The sequence below is a fragment of the Dermacentor albipictus genome, chromosome 6 (genome assembly GCF_038994185.2).
Source record: "Dermacentor albipictus isolate Rhodes 1998 colony chromosome 6, USDA_Dalb.pri_finalv2, whole genome shotgun sequence".
NCBI lineage: Eukaryota > Metazoa > Arthropoda > Arachnida > Ixodida > Ixodidae > Dermacentor > Dermacentor albipictus.
The window spans coordinates 124,520,536-124,537,950 of NC_091826.1; the positions used below are offsets into that span (position 1 = coordinate 124,520,536).

Consider the following 17,415-nt stretch of genomic DNA (forward strand, 5'->3'; position numbering starts at 1 on the left):
GCCAACTAGAGCGGCTCAAGCTCACACCTACCGGACGTGCAGTTTTGCGCTACCTCAACTACAGTGAAAGCTACATTGCAGACACAGACCAGAAAGCAAGAATCCCACCTGCAGTCCGGGACTGCATCAGCGTTGCAAGTATACCGCGCAATATGCATCCAAGTTATCATAAGGAGCGTCGCCAAAGCAGAATCCGCGCACTCAGCAAGAAATACGGGAGAGACCCTCATACGAGGTACACCGATGCTGCCCGGTATATTAAACGAAACGCCTTTGCCCTAAGCGTCACGGATCACCAAGGCAAAGAACTTGCAGCTGTCACCATCCGAGCAAGAGCCCCTGAGACTGCAGAGGAAACGGCAATTGCTCTAGCAATAACAACTTGCCCTGAAGTAGCAGTAATACTAACAGACTCCCAAGCAGCAGCTCGCAACTATCAAAAAGGCCGCGTATCAGAAACAGCGCTCAAGATACTAGGAAATCACATCGCACGCGCCCCGCTCCCCGACACCTACATCGACTGGGTTCCAGGCCATCAGGGCATGACAGGAAATGAGGCGGCACACGCCGCTGCCCGCGAGCATACCAGCCGGGCTTTCCTGCAATCCCACACTAGGCCGGCCACCAACGTTGATGACATCGCCCTAAAGTACTCGGAGCTTCTGCAACACCACCGACTCAGCAGAAGAACGTACGCTTTGCCACACAAGAATCTAAGCAAGGAGGAAGAAGTCATCCTGCGCCGCCTACAGACCAACACCTACGTGCACGGAATAATCATGCACAGACTGTATCCTACGCAGTACTCGTACATATGCCCCCATTGCGACGTTCCAGACACCCTGCAACACATGGTCCAGGATTGCCCACTGCGTGGCACACCCACAGACCCTACCTCACAAGCTCCACAAGACGACTCCAAAGAAAGCCGCCCCATAGAAGCACAAGAAGAGCGCCCCAAATCACCGCAGATCCATACCATAACCGAAACGTGGGAGGCCAAGCTTTCCTCCGATGACCTGGACGACCAACGCAGTCTCGTCGCCCGGGCCAAAGAGGCAGCCCAAGCCAGAGGGTTCTTGGAATAAGGAATCCTCCCACCTAGGGTGAACCGGGTTCTGACTCGGTTTACCGTTTCGGAAAATAAAAGTTTAGTTCTCTCTCTCTCTCTTAACGGCGAGCATAAGTGGGTGCAAAACGAGTAAGGCCTGAGGAAGCATCGAGAAATGTTCAACATGGGTGAATACATATGTTAGTTCAGGGATGTACAGCACCTTTTGCTTACAGTGACACCTACAAATCACACCTTATGTAGCGGAAGTAGACATCACCGACATCAAAGAGAAGATTTATTTGCCCACTTTCACGGGTTCGGCGTAGTTCCTGGCTACTCGGCTCGATTGAGTCGGTCGCTAACTTGGGCGAGGTATGTGTGGATACATACAGAAAGGCTTTATGCGCGCCAAATGAAAGTACCAGCGAACGGGACGATATAGGCCTTGACTGCTAACTGAGCGAGCGCACCTCTGTTCAGCGTAAGAAGAACTTGTCACTTAACACCTTAATATATAAGTACTTCTTGTTGGGCTAGTTGGTATAGCATAGCTACTAGAAGAAGGTCGCTAATTAACATGTACGTAGACAAAGGAGACAAGATGATTGCCATTATGTCTCCTTCGTTTGTGCGCATGGTAATTAGCGCCATTTTTCTAATAATATACTGTCAACTCACAAGCATATCTAAACACGCCGGTGTATCATAGTGGGCACTTTTCAATGGCTAATAAACTTTGTCGCTCGGCCTGGCACGCGCCTGCATGCATCGGAAATTTCATGAACATTATCGATAGTTCTATCCGTTCTCTGTTGTCCGCCAACATTGTCTAATCTGACTGTATGCGCGTGGTGCGAATTGCGAAGTACGTGCATGCGGGCGCAAGCAATTACACTGGAACCTCCGAGGAAACATATGTCGAAGCCGACACACTTGACCCGTAGATCAGATTTTCGACGATCACTGACTGGTCGCTGCGATCGTTGTACTTGAGTGCCACTTTTGTTCGGCGCAAGTTGGCCCAATAAAGAGTTCATTTCCTGATACGCAGATTTTCTGCAGTCTTATTCACCGTCACTACATCGTGACACAAAAATGATTTAACGTAAAATTTGGTTTACTTTATGTTCTTTCGTTACGGCCACCCAGTACGTGATACTGGGTGTGTGCCCTTTTTCTGCCACTTATACAGAATGGGCATGCTCTACTATGATTTATACATAAAACCTGAATGTATATTGTAGGCTGGCGTATATTTCTCACGCACACAGATGCGATGATAGATTGATGATTTATATTTTATAGATTTATTGATTTGCTACTTTTTTTTAACTTCGCATTCAATATGTATCAATGGGGGTGTGCCCGTTCTTGGTCAATTCTGAGATTCGCTATGCCTCGCTGTTACGCAAGTGGTACAGAATCCGTAAATGTTTTTCATATTTCTTGTACTTTCATGTGCATAAACCTGTGACTGTCATACACTCCTCAACAAGAATCGCACATCGTCTTCGTCCTTATAGGATCGTTGCGCACAGCTCTCAAACTGTGTATCCACTTGATTTGGACCTTTTATTTTGGTCTAGCTCGAGAGCTGTGTATAGCGCTCATCCTGTCACCTGTCCTTTTTTTTTACGCTTGAACCGAGTTGTGCTAAAGCAAGACAAGGATATGATGCACCGACCCACCCATTCAGCAATACTTGTTATTATGTACTGCCTAAACATAAATATTACCTGAAAACGTTGTTATGAATTTTTTGGGCATAAACATAAGCGTTTAATGAGATTACAGGTCACATAGCACCAAAGCAAAGAAGATTGTACACGTCGCCCTTAGTTGTAAAGCATTTGTTCTACCGCTACACTCGAGCTTCGCTTCACATAGATTACAGCGTTTTGTCTGCACATTTTCTTAACGTTTCGCTGTAAAACCGAGCGATAAACACTCAGTAGTTTATTTTGTGACAAATTACAGGTTTTTTTTACCATTGAAGCGCGTCAAATACCCGGTAGCACATACCCAGTGTCCGAAGTTGGCGTCAATAATGTTTACTGAAGAGCGGTACATACACAGCGGCCGACGCGCAGCTACCCTTGTTGCCGGAAAAGCGGCTCATTGAAGAATGGCACATTCAGTCGGCGTAAACCGGGCAACTCAAGTAAAGTCGATGGTTGGTTTCGAGTCCTATTCTGTCAAAAGCATAGAAGCCGGATGCTTTACGCATTAGGCCGTAGATAGCCTAGTCACTCAAGACTGTGAAAAAAGACGGTTGTAGACCTAAGCAGACGGATAGGGAGAAAGGCTGAAACAGTATACCTTAAATGTGTGTGAATTTTTCAGTAATGCTAATCGCCTTTAAACAAGCAGAGCCAAAGCAATCTTGTAGTGTAACCTTGTTTGAATTAGCGAGGTGGCAGTGGTAGCGAATGACATGAACACAGCCTCTTCCCCTGTGACTGTTAGCTGATTGTGTCGTGAGTTCGAAGCTGATGTTTTATGCTTCTCGACAGAAGTATGCTGCTGGAAGATTGCACACAAATAAGTACAGCGCTTCTCCAGAAACGTTTCTAGATACATATGTACTAATATTTCTTATAATATGTGTGTTCAACTTTATCTTAGGTTGAGCTTATGAAACGTCATTCGCCAATCTGTACCTTGTCTCCACTATATCTCTTGGCGCTGCCACTTTGTTAAGCTGCCGAAAGCAGCAGCTTTTTGTAGGCATGGGACCATCACTGTCAACATGTCTTACGCTTCGTGATTTTGCGCATTACAGGTGTTCCTGCCACTTTTCCTGCTGTCAAATACATCCTTGCCTCCTTGTGAACCCGAAAGCCTGTCCAGCCCGATGCCATCGACGCCGCACTGCTATCAACCGCACCACGCCTACCGTACTGCTCCAATCGTCATCTGCGTCTTCTGCGCATTATTCCTTTCCACGATGACGTCACCCACCAGAGTTAATATAAGAAGCCGCCAGCTCGAAAGTTTCTTCAGTGGGCACGGGACCATCACTGTCAACATGTCCCATCCTCCGCGCTTTTGCGCATTGGAAGTGTGTAACGTTTTTTCTATGTACGCCAGAAGGAGCGACGACCGTTTCCTGTTATTGTCCCCGCGCCCCCGAGTGATCCGTGATATTGCGGTTGATTGTTTTTCAATGGGTCTTTTACTAGTATAATCTGCAGATATTGACTCGAAGCCAGGACTCGTTCTCAGTCCTTGGCTGAACTAGAGTCCTTGCCTGATGAGCCAGGCGAGCAGATGAAGGTCATATTGCGTATTCTAAGTGATCTTCAGGCTCGATCTGTGCAAGCAGCAAAAAGCCAAAAAGCCATCGAAGCCAGTAAAAAAAATATTGAAATTAAAGTTGGCGCTGTCGAAAAAAGACTAGATGACCTAGGAGATAAAACGAACTCACTTGACCAAATTGATCACGAAATAGCCACCATCCAGACCTCAGTACAGTCGGTGTCAATCAATTCTGCTTCTTTGCAATCACGGCAGACCGAACTTGAAGATCTATCAAGACGCTGCCACCTCATTTTTTATGGATTAGATGACCACCGGGAATCATGAGCTGAGTCGGAAAAAAAGTAGAAGTTGTTTTGGCTGACGCACTTGACTCTTCCGGATTCAGCCATTGAACTTGCTCATCGGCTAGGTCAATATTCGCCAGGAAAATAACGTCCGATCATTGTAACATTTACTAATTTTAAGATAAAAGAGATAGTCCTCTCTGCCCAAAAAAAGCTAAAGGACAAAAACGTCACAGTTAACGAAGATTACTCACCTGCTATACGTCACGCTCGAAAGAAATTACCCGGGTTTGCCGTAAGTGAATGTGATGGAGGTCCGTATCAGCTCCGATATAACAAAGTACTAATTAATAAGAAATTATATACATGTATGATCCCGAATCTAAGTGCGTTAACGAGCATACGAAGCAACAGCCGTAAGGTGATAATCATCCTACTAACTCTGTTAAACAGCACGCGCAGAAACCACCCTCACCTTAATATCCCATCAGTTCGGCTCACGGCAGTCCGTAGTATCCGCAGTATCATCAGCAAACGTGACTACCTTAACTCCGCCATCGACACCTGCAGCGCTGATATCATAGTACTAACTGAAACCTGGTTGCGTCCTGAAATTTGAAACCACGAACTTTTTCTTATCGCAAATAATTTCTCTATCTCTCGCTGCGATCGCTTTGGGCGAGAGAAGGAGTCGTACTGCTCGCTATCACGAAAAATTTCGCTTCACAGTGCATCGACGTCAACACCCCTTTAGAAACTGTCTGGGCATGCGCCGCCTTAATTCATAAGAAAGTTAATATTGGGGTCTGTTATCGGCCCCCTACCTATACACAGAACTTCGTAAATGATTTACACGATGTTTTTAACATCGTGTCATCCCGTTACCCAAACTGCCCATTACTTTCGCTTGGTAATTTTAACATGCCAAACATAACCTGGTCTAACACTGTCCCCACAATGCACCCATCTTCCACGCTACCTAAAGAATTCTTAGAAATGTGCTCAGTTTTTCTCTCGAACAGCTTGTAACTGAACCGACTAAAACCACACATTCTGTTGCTAATACCGTTGTCCTCGTTCTCGCTTCACAGCCCGACCTAGTTTCCAAGATCACTCATGTTGCAGAAATGAGCGACCACTCCTTACTCTTTTTTCACTTAAATCTCACACTACCTAAACATTTCAAAAGAACTGTAACCATCCGTAATTAAAATAAAGCAGACTTTGACGCGAATAATAGACAGTTATGTTCATTCTTTGATGTTTTCCTCCAGTACTTCGACAGTCGTACAATAGAAACTAACTGGGCAATCTTCGTAGAAAAAGGTACTTACCTAACCAACAAGTACATTCCCATTCGCATCGTAACTAGCCAACCAGACGCTCCCTGGTATAATGTTCATATAAGACGCTTATCAAATAAAGAAGTCTCATTGTACAGGTGAGCAAAGTTTTCCTCGAGTGAAGCTCGTTGGAGTGCCTACCGATTGGCTTCAAGCGAATATGTATCAGCGTTAAGAAACGCAAGAAATTTATTTTTATGTCACACGCTGCCGTCCATGCTACTGATACCGAGTGATACCAAGAAATTCTGGCGCGTTATTAACCAAAAAGATGACGACACCATAACCCTTGAAGATAACTCTGGGAATGCCATACCCTGTGATCAGATCGCGTCCGTCCTCAACGAAACATTTCTCCAAAACTTTTCTGTAACCTGCAATGTTTCCCCACCCACTGTACCTTGTTATGTTTACCAGGCTATGTTTCCAATTACAATTGAACCATGTGGCGTCGAAACCATGATTAAATCATTGCGACTCCCCTCTGCTCCTGGCCATAACCTAATTTTAGTGAAATTTTTGCACAGCACTGTTGTTTATTTATCTATTTTACTAGCAAAACTTTTTCAATAATCGCTTGACACAGGATACCGTACCCTTGATTGGAAAGTCGGCAAAGTGATTCCACTTTATAAATCAGGTGGCAAGCATTCTCCTCTCAATTATGGGCCTATTTCACTAACCAGTGTCTCACGCAAAATATTAGACCATATCCTATATTCACAGCTTGCTAACTTTCTTGAGTCAAACTCATTTTTTTCAAGTTCACAGCATGGCTCTCGAAAAACACATTCTTGTGAAACGCAGCTTGCTTCCTTCATACATAAGCTACACCTATTTCTTGATGCTCGTTCAATGGCAGATTGCATTTTCCTTGACTATTCCAAAGCTTTCGATAAAGCATGTCACAAACTGTTACTTCACAAACTACAGCTCCTGAACATAGACCTCAGACTTCTTGCTTGGATTTAGTGTTTCCTTAATAACCGTTCGCAATACGTGACAGCTAATAATCTTAATTCTAACTTAAACCTTGTTCGTTCCGGCGTCCCACAAGGCTCCATCCTCGGGCCTCTTCTTTTTCTAATTTATATAAACGATTTGTCTTCTTCTGTTTCCTCTCATATCTAGTTATTTGCGGAAGACTGCGTAATTTTACGAGAAATAACAAGCAGTGACGATGTAACCGCTCTTCAGTCTGACCTGAACGCTATTTCATTGTTGTGTAAAACATGGCTAATGGAACTGCACATCACAAAATGTAAATCGATTCGCGTATCCAGAACTTGCAACAGTATCTCCACTTATTCCTTAGATCATGTCCTCTTAGAATCGGTAGGCTCGTACAAATACCTTGATGTACACATCGCTTCCACTCTCACTTGGTCTGTACATATCATATACGTAAATAACAGTGCTAATCGTATGCTTGGCTACATCCGCCGCAACTTTACTAAAGCGCCCTCATCCGTCAAATAGATGTTGTACAAAATGTTAATACGTCCGAAACTAGAGTGCGCCGCATCCATCTGGGACCCTCACATGAAAACCTAATACATTCACTAGAAATGGTCCAAAATAACTCGGTTCGCTTCAGTCTTTCCAACTATAACGGGACCGCTAACATATCTTCAATAAAATCAAGCCTTAATCTACCATACCTAGCCTCACATCGCAAAGCTTTTCATATGTGTCTGTTCAAAAAGATGTTTCATCATCCACACTTGCATAGTGAATTAATCCCTCCCACACGTCACCTATCATCGCGACTAGATCATGCCGACAATGTCGGTGTCTTATTTTGCAGAACTAACGCTTTTTTTCAGTCATTTATACCTCGTACAGAAGCAGAGTGGAATCATCTTACCGCACTGACAGCCACCATCAAAGATTACCAGCCTTTCGAGAACAACTTAGCTAATATAGTATGAGTAGACACACCCGTTAACTTTTTATTGCAATACTCCTATTCCTTGTATCACATTTCCTATTTTTTCTTGTTTTGTGTGCCTGTAGCCACTCCTCTCTCCAATGCCAATGACCCTGATAGTACACGAGATAAATAAATAAATAAATAAATCCCCTCCTTTTAGAGGGAACACAAATGTGATTTGATTCGATTTCTATAGAAGGCTCCTGTACTTATTTTCTAACCATGGCAAAGGCCAATTCCCGAGGATTCATCAAGAATGGGCACATTCGCAGTGGCCGAAGTTGTCTACACGAGAAGATAACACCCGAAAACTTGGAGGGAAGAAACAAAGAAAGTTTTGCGTTAAAAGCATTTAAGGCTCCTTTCAGGCTGCACTATTCAGACAGGAGCTATATGTGTCGGCAAATATTTATATCATAAGTGATCACCACGGTGCCACAGTAACACTAGTTATTTAGTTAGAACTATATATTTGGATGCATCACAGAATGACAACGACACTCGATGGTGTTAAGCAAAAAGAACATGTAATTTTCATGCCCTACGCATAAACATTTGTAGGCGTGAACTAAACAGTTATTTTTTGCTTTTTAAAGCTGACTTTGAGCGTTATCAAGTTGCAAATTGGGGCAGACAGTCTAAATAAGCGTAGATTGGCAGCGGCTATCATGTACGAGCTTTCCGAGATAACAGTAACTGACGGACTTCTAGGTTTCAGGCACAAGTCATTCTTTTCCCGCAAAGTACATGCCGTAAAACTCGAGAATTACGTTCGCACCACTACGTTCCTGCAGTAACTCTATCCGAAAAGAGACTGGAATGGCTTTCCGAGACAAACTGCAGTCATCGGCGACACAGCGCGTTTTGCCATCGAGTGTCCGGACTTTTCTTTCTAATGTCATCATCATCATTCCATCGTTTGCATGCCCACCCGTCATATAATATCCTGTTGGAAGCCTTGAATTATCAACAAATAAAAATAAATAAAGAATATTTCACCGCACCACCATTCTTAGTCGCTCCCTACCAACATGTTTGAAAAGCAATGAAAAGGACCGTGAAGCGCCTTTGTTCTCGCAGGCTGGAACTCACCCTTTTCGTGAATCATCTGGAAGCAAATAAACCAATAATTTATGAGTGTGCCTCGTTATGAGAGGAACAGGCATCTGCCGGTTCACGCACTTTCGGAATCTGAACACCGAACAACGAAGGAAAATAATTCTGAAGTTTTATTGTCTCGAAACAGCACGGAAGGCTGTGAGGACGCAGTAATGGAGGGCTGCGGAATTACTTTTTGATCACCTGAGGTACACCAACGTGCACGGAAAGCGCAGTTCACGAGCGTTGACACCAATATAGAAAGAAGAATCCACAATTCAGCGACCTTATGAAGTTTAAAGTCTCACACATAAAATGCAGTTGTCGTGCTGCTCAGGCTTAAAGCATTGCTGAAACAGCTAATTATCGAAAGTACGGGTACAGCACTACTCTTCTAAAGCACTACGATATCTTTCCTTTGGCAAAGTGGTTTTATATCAGTATTAGATTATGTCGAAAAAATCTTGAAAAACTTGCGGGGCTACTAATTGTCGTATCTTTACACGAGATGTATCCCTGAAGGAATAAAACAGTGCCCATTCTGCAATACGCCACACTTGCTTTACAACATCGCTTGGGAATTCAAAAATAACCCGCGAACAAAGAACAACAACAAGACCAGTTGGAGGCCCAAGTGACAAACCCAAGTCCTGATGACCAGCTATGGCTGGTGAACAACGTTAGGCTATCAGCACAGGACTGCAGCTAGCTGTGACCACATACCTCCGGGCATCCACCCAGCTTGGTCTCTCAAATAAAGTTCATTCACTCACTCTTCGTTAACAGCTTTCGCACAGCATACCTTAACAGACGATGTGTGCGCAAGACGGTTAGCGGATACAGCAGAAATCCCAGAACATGGCCTTCGTGATATATGGCTTGTCGCGAGTGCCCTGAAATCTGAAAGCTCTTGTCCATACAGCATGTCCGTTCTCAACATAGCGCGTACTTCCGCCCAAGGGTGCATCTTTAAAATTTGTGTCAAAAGGGGAATTCCCGCAAGCTTTAGTTGTCGCATTCATTCATTAGTATTTGAAAGACAGCTAGAATATTGTACAGAGGCTGCTGCGTTCCCGTGATCCAATACTAGGCATCTTACACAATCCAAAATTTTGTTTAGATGACCTTTGGGTGAACAACAAAAACAATCACAAAATGCACAAGAAAGATCTCTTGTCAGCCATGTGAATTGGTACAAAAAGACGCTCGGTGCTTTTTTTTTTGTCACGCAAATCAGCACATGCTATTGCTCAGTATAAAATTATATTGCAGCATCTCTGACCTTTAACCTCAGCCTCGTGCCCAGCATTTATGTCACCTGAAACAAGAGAGTATTGATAGAAATAAGGTAGCACTCGGAAAAGATGGCGGACAAAGATTTTCAACGGCATAGTTTTGGTAGCGTCATTTAACATAAACCCCTAAGACGCAGACTGCTCGTGCAGATTTCGCAATGCAGAGCGTTCCTCTCTAACTGAAATTATGGTGGAAAGCGCTGCATGCAATGCAGTATCGTGCCTTACAGTGGCGTTGGTTACCACGCTACAAAGTACAGCGAAAGGTAACATCGGAAAAGGTGACATCAAACTTCTTTGAAAAGATAACGCGCACGTCATTGCACAGTTGCCCAAAAAACATTCATCGATAATTTCTGGTTCTGTCGTTTGTTACATTTTCGATATATGGCTCTAATATGTCCAGTTTTTTTCTATCTTCCAGAAAACTTCTAGCTTCCGTGTGAATTTGAATGCATTCATGTTAGTGTAACGAGCCTAGACGCGACATATTTTAAATGGTGATGGACGCCGCACTTAGAAATCTAAGAACTAACCTTTGCAAGAATAGTTGCAACCATCTGCTGACAAGTGCGGCTGCTTGATCGCTATTTCTTCCCATATTCGTGTAGTGCAGAAAAGGAAATGCCGCAGTTTCGCCAAAAAGGCCAAGCATCGATTGCTATAGCAAATTAGTAGGCAACTATATGAAGTAAGTATAGTGGTATTATCAGCTGTATAAAATTACTTACATTCGCTCACAAACTATGTTAACAAGTATGCTGTCATGCGCACACAAGTAAACGTAGGCACATCTAATACCCGTGTCACACGGGAAGATATAATGTCATTCAAATCGATGGCATTGGATGCATCGAATACCATTCGGGCTCCTGCGGTGCTACACAGTAAAATGTACTGGCATTCGCAATTGATAGAAATGATCTGGAAGAAAATTTCTAGAATTCAAAAAAATTTTGTGCCTATTCAATACGTTTAAGAACTTTTGCGAGTACTTTTAAAACGGACGAAAACATTTTGACGCTAATTATTCACAACTAAAAGCACTTCAATCAACACATCCAGTATGGCCGACCTCGGTAACAGGCTCCTAAGGCAAAGAGTAATAGCGCTTGAGCACAGTCCGTGGTCAAAATATCATCGCGGCAACATAGTTATTCATTTTTACAAGTCTACAGAAATATATTCTCACTTTGCTGATGCACGCATTATTTTTTCCCGTTGCGTGTCGCTGTTGTCTATCTGGGGTCAAGAGTATACATTCGCTTCGAAATCGAATGCGAATGAGTTCCCCTAACTCGGGGGGGGGGGGGTGAAGACGACGACGACGGTGCAGTGCGGACGTGCGTCGCATGGGCTCCGCCGAGTTTTGACCAACCCGGACCTTTTCGACCCACTGGACCTCCAAAATTTTGGTTGGAGCCTAAAGAGAACCAGAAGCGAACCACTAGGACACCAAATTCAAGACGGTGGGACCATTTTTCGGTTTTTTACCGGACTTTGAATTTGCCAGGTGGTCGGGTGAGCGCTAAGCCCCGTTGTGCCTAGCACGACTACGGGCGCTCGTGGGCACCCCGGCCTCGTCCCGTGGGACGATGCAGCCTGGAACGGACCACTGCCCCGACAACCGACCCGATTATAGAGAAACAATGGATGGACAACCCAGGGACTTATTAGACGCTCAAGAAATGGAGGAAGGTTACCTAGACGCCGCCGAACCCGAGCTTTTAGCAGGCAGGGGCAACGAGGAGGCCGCCACTCAATACCCACAAAGCGGACCACAACGCGAAGAAAACCAAAACTGGGAATTAGCCATGAGTAAACGCCAGAGGAAACGCCAGAGAGAAAACGAACGGAATAACCCCGAAAATTCTCCACCGGCCGCTCAGGGTAACCTCGGCGGAAAAAACCTGGCCAACGCTCCGATAAAAGCTGGCACGCCACCTGCGTCAAAGCAGTGCGAGAAGGAGACGATGCGGCGGCCCAGACTGAGGCTGCCTCCGCTCCCGAAAGACGACTTTAAGATAATTTTGAGACCGAAAGGACTCATTGTGAGATCGCTGCAAACCCACCAAGTCGCCCGGCGGCAACGAACTCGAAATGTAAAGGTGAAGACTTGATTATCAGACTTCGCAACGGCTCGAACATCATTATTGTAAGCACAGATAACGAGGAAGCGGCCCAATACGTGAGACGCATCACCCATCTCCCGTTCGGGGAACGCACCCATGAAGTAAACGCTTACGTGGTAGTCCCCGAGGACACCCAACGAGGGGTAATCCACGGCGTAGACCCCGGAACATCGCCGGAGGAACTCAAGGCCAACCTACGGGTGCGGACTCAAGGAGTCACGATCCACAGCGCCCGCATGCTGGGAAAACCAAAATCCGCCATAATCACCTTCGACGGCCCCATAACCCCAAGGCAAGTCCTATACTACGGAGGAGAGATGTGGTGCTACCCATACCGTCCGACGCGGCAGATTTGCTACATTTGCTGCCAGCAAGGCCATCGATCGGACGTTTGTCCGCACCCGGAGACCAAGGCCTGCAAACTATGCGGGACGCAGAATCCGGCAGGACACCAATGCACACTCAGGTGCCTGGTTTGCGACGGCGATCACGCAACCGGCACAAAAGATTGCAAGCTGCGACCCAAGACGGCCGGAGAGCTGCGAGGGCGACGCCCTCAGAAAGGCCAGCGGCAGAGCCGGAGCCGGAGCCGATGGCGTCGCCCGAGATGGTTCAGCTCGGAGGGCGACAGGGGCCGATCCCAGAGCCACAACGGGGCCGGGTACTAGGACCAGTCGCGGAGCCGAAGCAGGGGCCGGAGCCGAGGACGGAGTCGAAGCCGTGGCGGACCCAGGGACGAGTCCTTCCCACCCCTGGGAAAGCAGAACGGCAGCCCGGGGCAGCAGAAGCAACAACAACAGAAGAAAGGCGTAGTCCAGGTGAGCTGGGGAGCAGGCCCTCCCAAGTCATTGTTTCCGCACTCGGGTCAAAACAACCAAACAAACAACGAAAAGAAACTAGCTGAGGAAAATAGAGCGCTCAAAAAAGAACTTGAGCTCTGCCGAGAAGAAACGTGGCAGCTAAAAAAGACAATAGACGACCTAATAAGGGAAATTCAGTTGCAGAGGCAAGGCGGGAACTCACCGGGGCGAACGCCGAGCCCACCAGTAGAGTTGACCACACAACAATCAGAAGAACAGAGTCTTAGAAACGAACTAAAAAGCTTCATGCATACAATGCAGAATCAAATGTTACAAATGCAACAGAAAATAGCCTTGCAAGACCAAAACTTCCGCAGTTACGTAAAAAACCAAAACACACAGAGAACCACTAATGACGCCAGAGACAGGCTCTTTAACGAGAGAAGATTCGGACCAGAAAGCCAAAGTAACAACAATAATACATCATGGCAGGACAAAACAAACTAGAAATATGGCAGTGGAACTGTGGGGGATACCGGCGAAAGCAGGGACTCCTACAGCAGTACATAAACACTAGAGACACACCACCAGACATTATTATGTTACAAGAAACTAATACAACACCCACCCTAAAAGGATACACGTGCCAGGAGAGCGGACGCACCGCAACCCTCATTAGCAACAAGATAGTCACCATAGCACACAAAGGAATTGAGAACACGAAAATCGAACACATAATAACCGAGATAATACCTAAAAAGAAGCACAAAGCTAAAAGCACATTTATAGTCAATCTATACAGTCCCCCCAGGCAGAAAGACGGCGACTTCGGCAAACTGTTTGCAGAAGCAAACGTGCTAGCCAAGTCAAACACCCTAATAATTGCGGGGGATTTCAATGCTAAAAGCCCGAGCTGGGGATACCAGAAATTCGAAAAGAAGGGGCAGCAATATGCATTGCGGCAGAAAACACAGGCTGCGACCTCTTAACGGACGAAAATCAGCCAACGCGCCAGGGTAATAGCGTTAGCCCAGACACCTGCCCAGATCTAACATTTGTTAAAGGAGCAAAGCAGGCCGAGTGGGAGAACCTGCTAGAGAACCTAGGCAGCGATCATTATGTACTGAAAACCACAATCGAAGCGGAGAATGTAAAAAGAAACATCGGCACAGCCCATATCACAGATTGGGACGCCTTCCGTAAGCACAGCGAACAACTAAAAAGGGAAATCACCTCGATAGAGGAATGGAGCCAACAGCTAAAACAGATACATGAACTCTACACAGAGGAAATAGATAGAACAGAACAAACACCGGAGGTGGACCGGCGGCTACTCGGGCTATGGGAGGCAAGACGCGGGCTCACAAAACGCTGGAAAAGACAAAAGCTAAACAGAAAGCTCAAGAAGAAGATAGCAGAGATCACAAAGAAGGCAGAAGAGTACGCAACACAGCTGGCCAGGCAAGGGTGGCAGCAGTTCTGCAGCTCAGCACAGCCAAGACGTGGCGCATACTAAAAGCCCTCATGAACCCAACCAAAACGAAAACAGAAAGCGGCAAAGCAATCCAGAAACTGGTCCACCAGCACGAAGGCTCCGACGAGGAACTATTGGAGGCAGTGCGTGTAAAATGTTACGGGAAAGACAATCCCAAAGGCTACGACGGGGAGTATCTGGGGACAGAGAACCCCCACATGAACAGACCGATTACAAGAGAGGAAGTTTACGCGACAATTAGAGCGACAACCAAAAACACAGCCGCGGGCGCCGACAAGATCAGAAACTCCCTAATACGCAACCTCAGCGACGAGGCGATAGATCAGCTCACAGCATAACTCAACGCACTGTGGGCAGAGGGCACGATACCGAAGAAATGGAAGCACGCTGTCGTGGTGATGATACCTAAACCCGGCAAAAAGCTTCAGATTGAAAACCTGAGGCCCATCTCCCTCACCTCGTGCCTCGGTAAACTCTACGAAAGGATAGTCACCAGAAGAATCCAACACCACCTGGAGGACAAGGAGCTATACCCGCACAGCATCTTTGGCTTCCGGGCGAACCTGTCAACACAGGACGTCCTGCTACAGATAAAAGAAGAAATCATAAACACCTCACCCAGAGCAGGCGAAAACGTTATCATGGCCCTAGATATCAAAGGGGCCTTCGACAACGTTAGCCACGAAGCCATCATGGAAGGACTGAACAACGCCAACTGCGGCAAGAGAATCCACGACTACGTGAGGGCCTTTCTGACCGAACGCACGGCAACGGTGGGATTGGGGGATCTGCGAAGCGACATCTTTACCACCCCACGCAAAGGCACGCCGCAGGGCTCCGTGATCTCACCAATACTCTTCAACATCGCAATGATCGGACTGGCTTGAAGACTCAGCAAGATTGATGGCATCCAGCATGCAATATATGCTGACGACATCACGGTCTGGGTCAATCGAGGCTCCCTAGGACAGAAGCAAGAAAAATTGCAGGAAGCGGCCGAGTGCGTGGCAGAATACGTCAGAGAAAGGGGCCTGGCGTGCTCTACCGAAAAATCAGAAATCCTGAGAGTGGGAAGAAACCCCACCAAGGAAGAACTAATAGTAAAGCTAGAGGGACAAAACATACCTGAAAGGAGCATGATACGCGTCCTAGGCATGTGGATTCAAGGAAGCAAGAAATGCAGCCACACAATCAGCTTACTACAAAAATCGACAGAACAAGTAAGCCGAATGATAACGAGGGTGTCTCAAAGAAGAAGCGGAATGAGAGAAGAAGACACAATCAAGCTGGTCAGGAGCCTAGTGGTCAGCAGAGTCACGTACTCGCTCCCGTACCACAACATGAGCAAGTACGAAAAAGAACAGACGGAAGCGCTACTAAGGAAAGAGTATAAGATGGCGCTACATCTGCCTAGAAACACGCCCAACGATAAACTGTTACAGATGGGCCTGAGCAACACCTTCGAAGAACTCGCGGAAGCACAGCTCGCTGCACAGATCGCCAGGCTCCAGCAGACTGCCACCGGCCGCAAGCTCCTAAAAAGAATAGGGCATAACACAGACGGAATAGAGGATCGGGCTGCTAGCATCCCAGACAGCGTTCGCCAGACACTGGAGGTTAGCCCCCTACCGAGAAACATGGACCCGAATCTCCACGCCGCCAGAAGGCAGGCACGAGCAGATTTCGTGGAACGAAACCTAGCCGCACTAGAAAACACCGTATACACAGACGCGGCCGTATGCCCATGGGACCGCAACACTAGAATGTTTAGAGTCGCGGCAGCAGTGGTAAACCACACGGGAGAACCAATTAGCTGCGCGACCCTGAAAAACTGCACTGTGACGGAGGGGGAGGAAGTCGCCGTAGCTCTAGCGGCGGCTGAAGGTTACCGCAGGAACAAATCTCTGATAATTTTAACGGACTCCAAAGCAACATGCAGGAACTACACACAAGGCAGAGTTAGTAAGGAAGCACTGAGAATCCTCCTCAAAACAGAGCCTCCTAACAAAAAGATAAAACATAGGATCTTCTGGATACCGGCACACACCGGTATAGAGGGCAACTCAAGGGTGGACCGCCTAGTTCGCGAACTCACGCACCGAGCAGGGCAGTCGGAAACCCTAGAGGGCCCCTTAACGGTGGAGCCGACGTATGCAGAAATACTTAACCAGTACAGAGGAAGGAGACTTAAATACCCCCCACCCCACACATCGCTCACTCAACATGAGGCAGTAAGCTGGCGAAGACTGCAAGCAGGTACGTTCTTCAACCTGCACACATTACACAAAATGTTCCCTACCCAGTACAGGGATACATGTCCGTGGTGCGGAACAACCCCCACGTTATACCACATCACGTGGGAATGCAAGCGTAATTTCGCATTCCATAAAGTAAATAACCCAAGTGCGGAACAATGGGAGGGTCTGCTCACCAGCAGCGAGCTCGCAGCCCAACGGGCAATTGTGCAGCACGCCTGCGAGGCAGCAAGACTCAGCGGTGCCCTGGAATAGGGGCGCCGACCTTGTGAAGCGGCCAGGACTCAAAACATGAAGAAACCTGCCCACCGCCAATCTCTCTGAGATATAGAGAAATAAAGTATTTCCATTCCATTCCCCTAACTCATTCGACGGCAAATGTCATCCCATTCGTATGACATTAAATTTTCCCATGTAAATCCAGATTGGTGGGATTATATGCGAATGTCATTCGATTTGAATGAC

General features: G+C 46.5%; 1 protein-coding gene across 3 annotated transcripts in view; it reads right to left on the minus strand.

The window, feature by feature from the left end:
- Positions 1-17,415, minus strand: part of LOC135899464 (uncharacterized) — a 146,686-nt gene that overhangs the window by 105,709 nt on the left and 23,562 nt on the right. Inside the window, exons 2-3 of one of the 3 annotated variants that reach the window (XM_065428732.2) lie at positions 10,256-10,291; positions 8,968-8,983 (exon numbers count right to left, since the gene is read on the minus strand). The exons of the other annotated variants lie outside the window; for them this stretch is intronic. Of the exons in view, the coding sequence (XP_065284804.1) occupies positions 8,968-8,983; positions 10,256-10,291 (52 nt within the window). The remainder of the gene's footprint in view (positions 1-8,967; positions 8,984-10,255; positions 10,292-17,415) is intronic. 3 annotated transcript variants of the gene reach the window in all.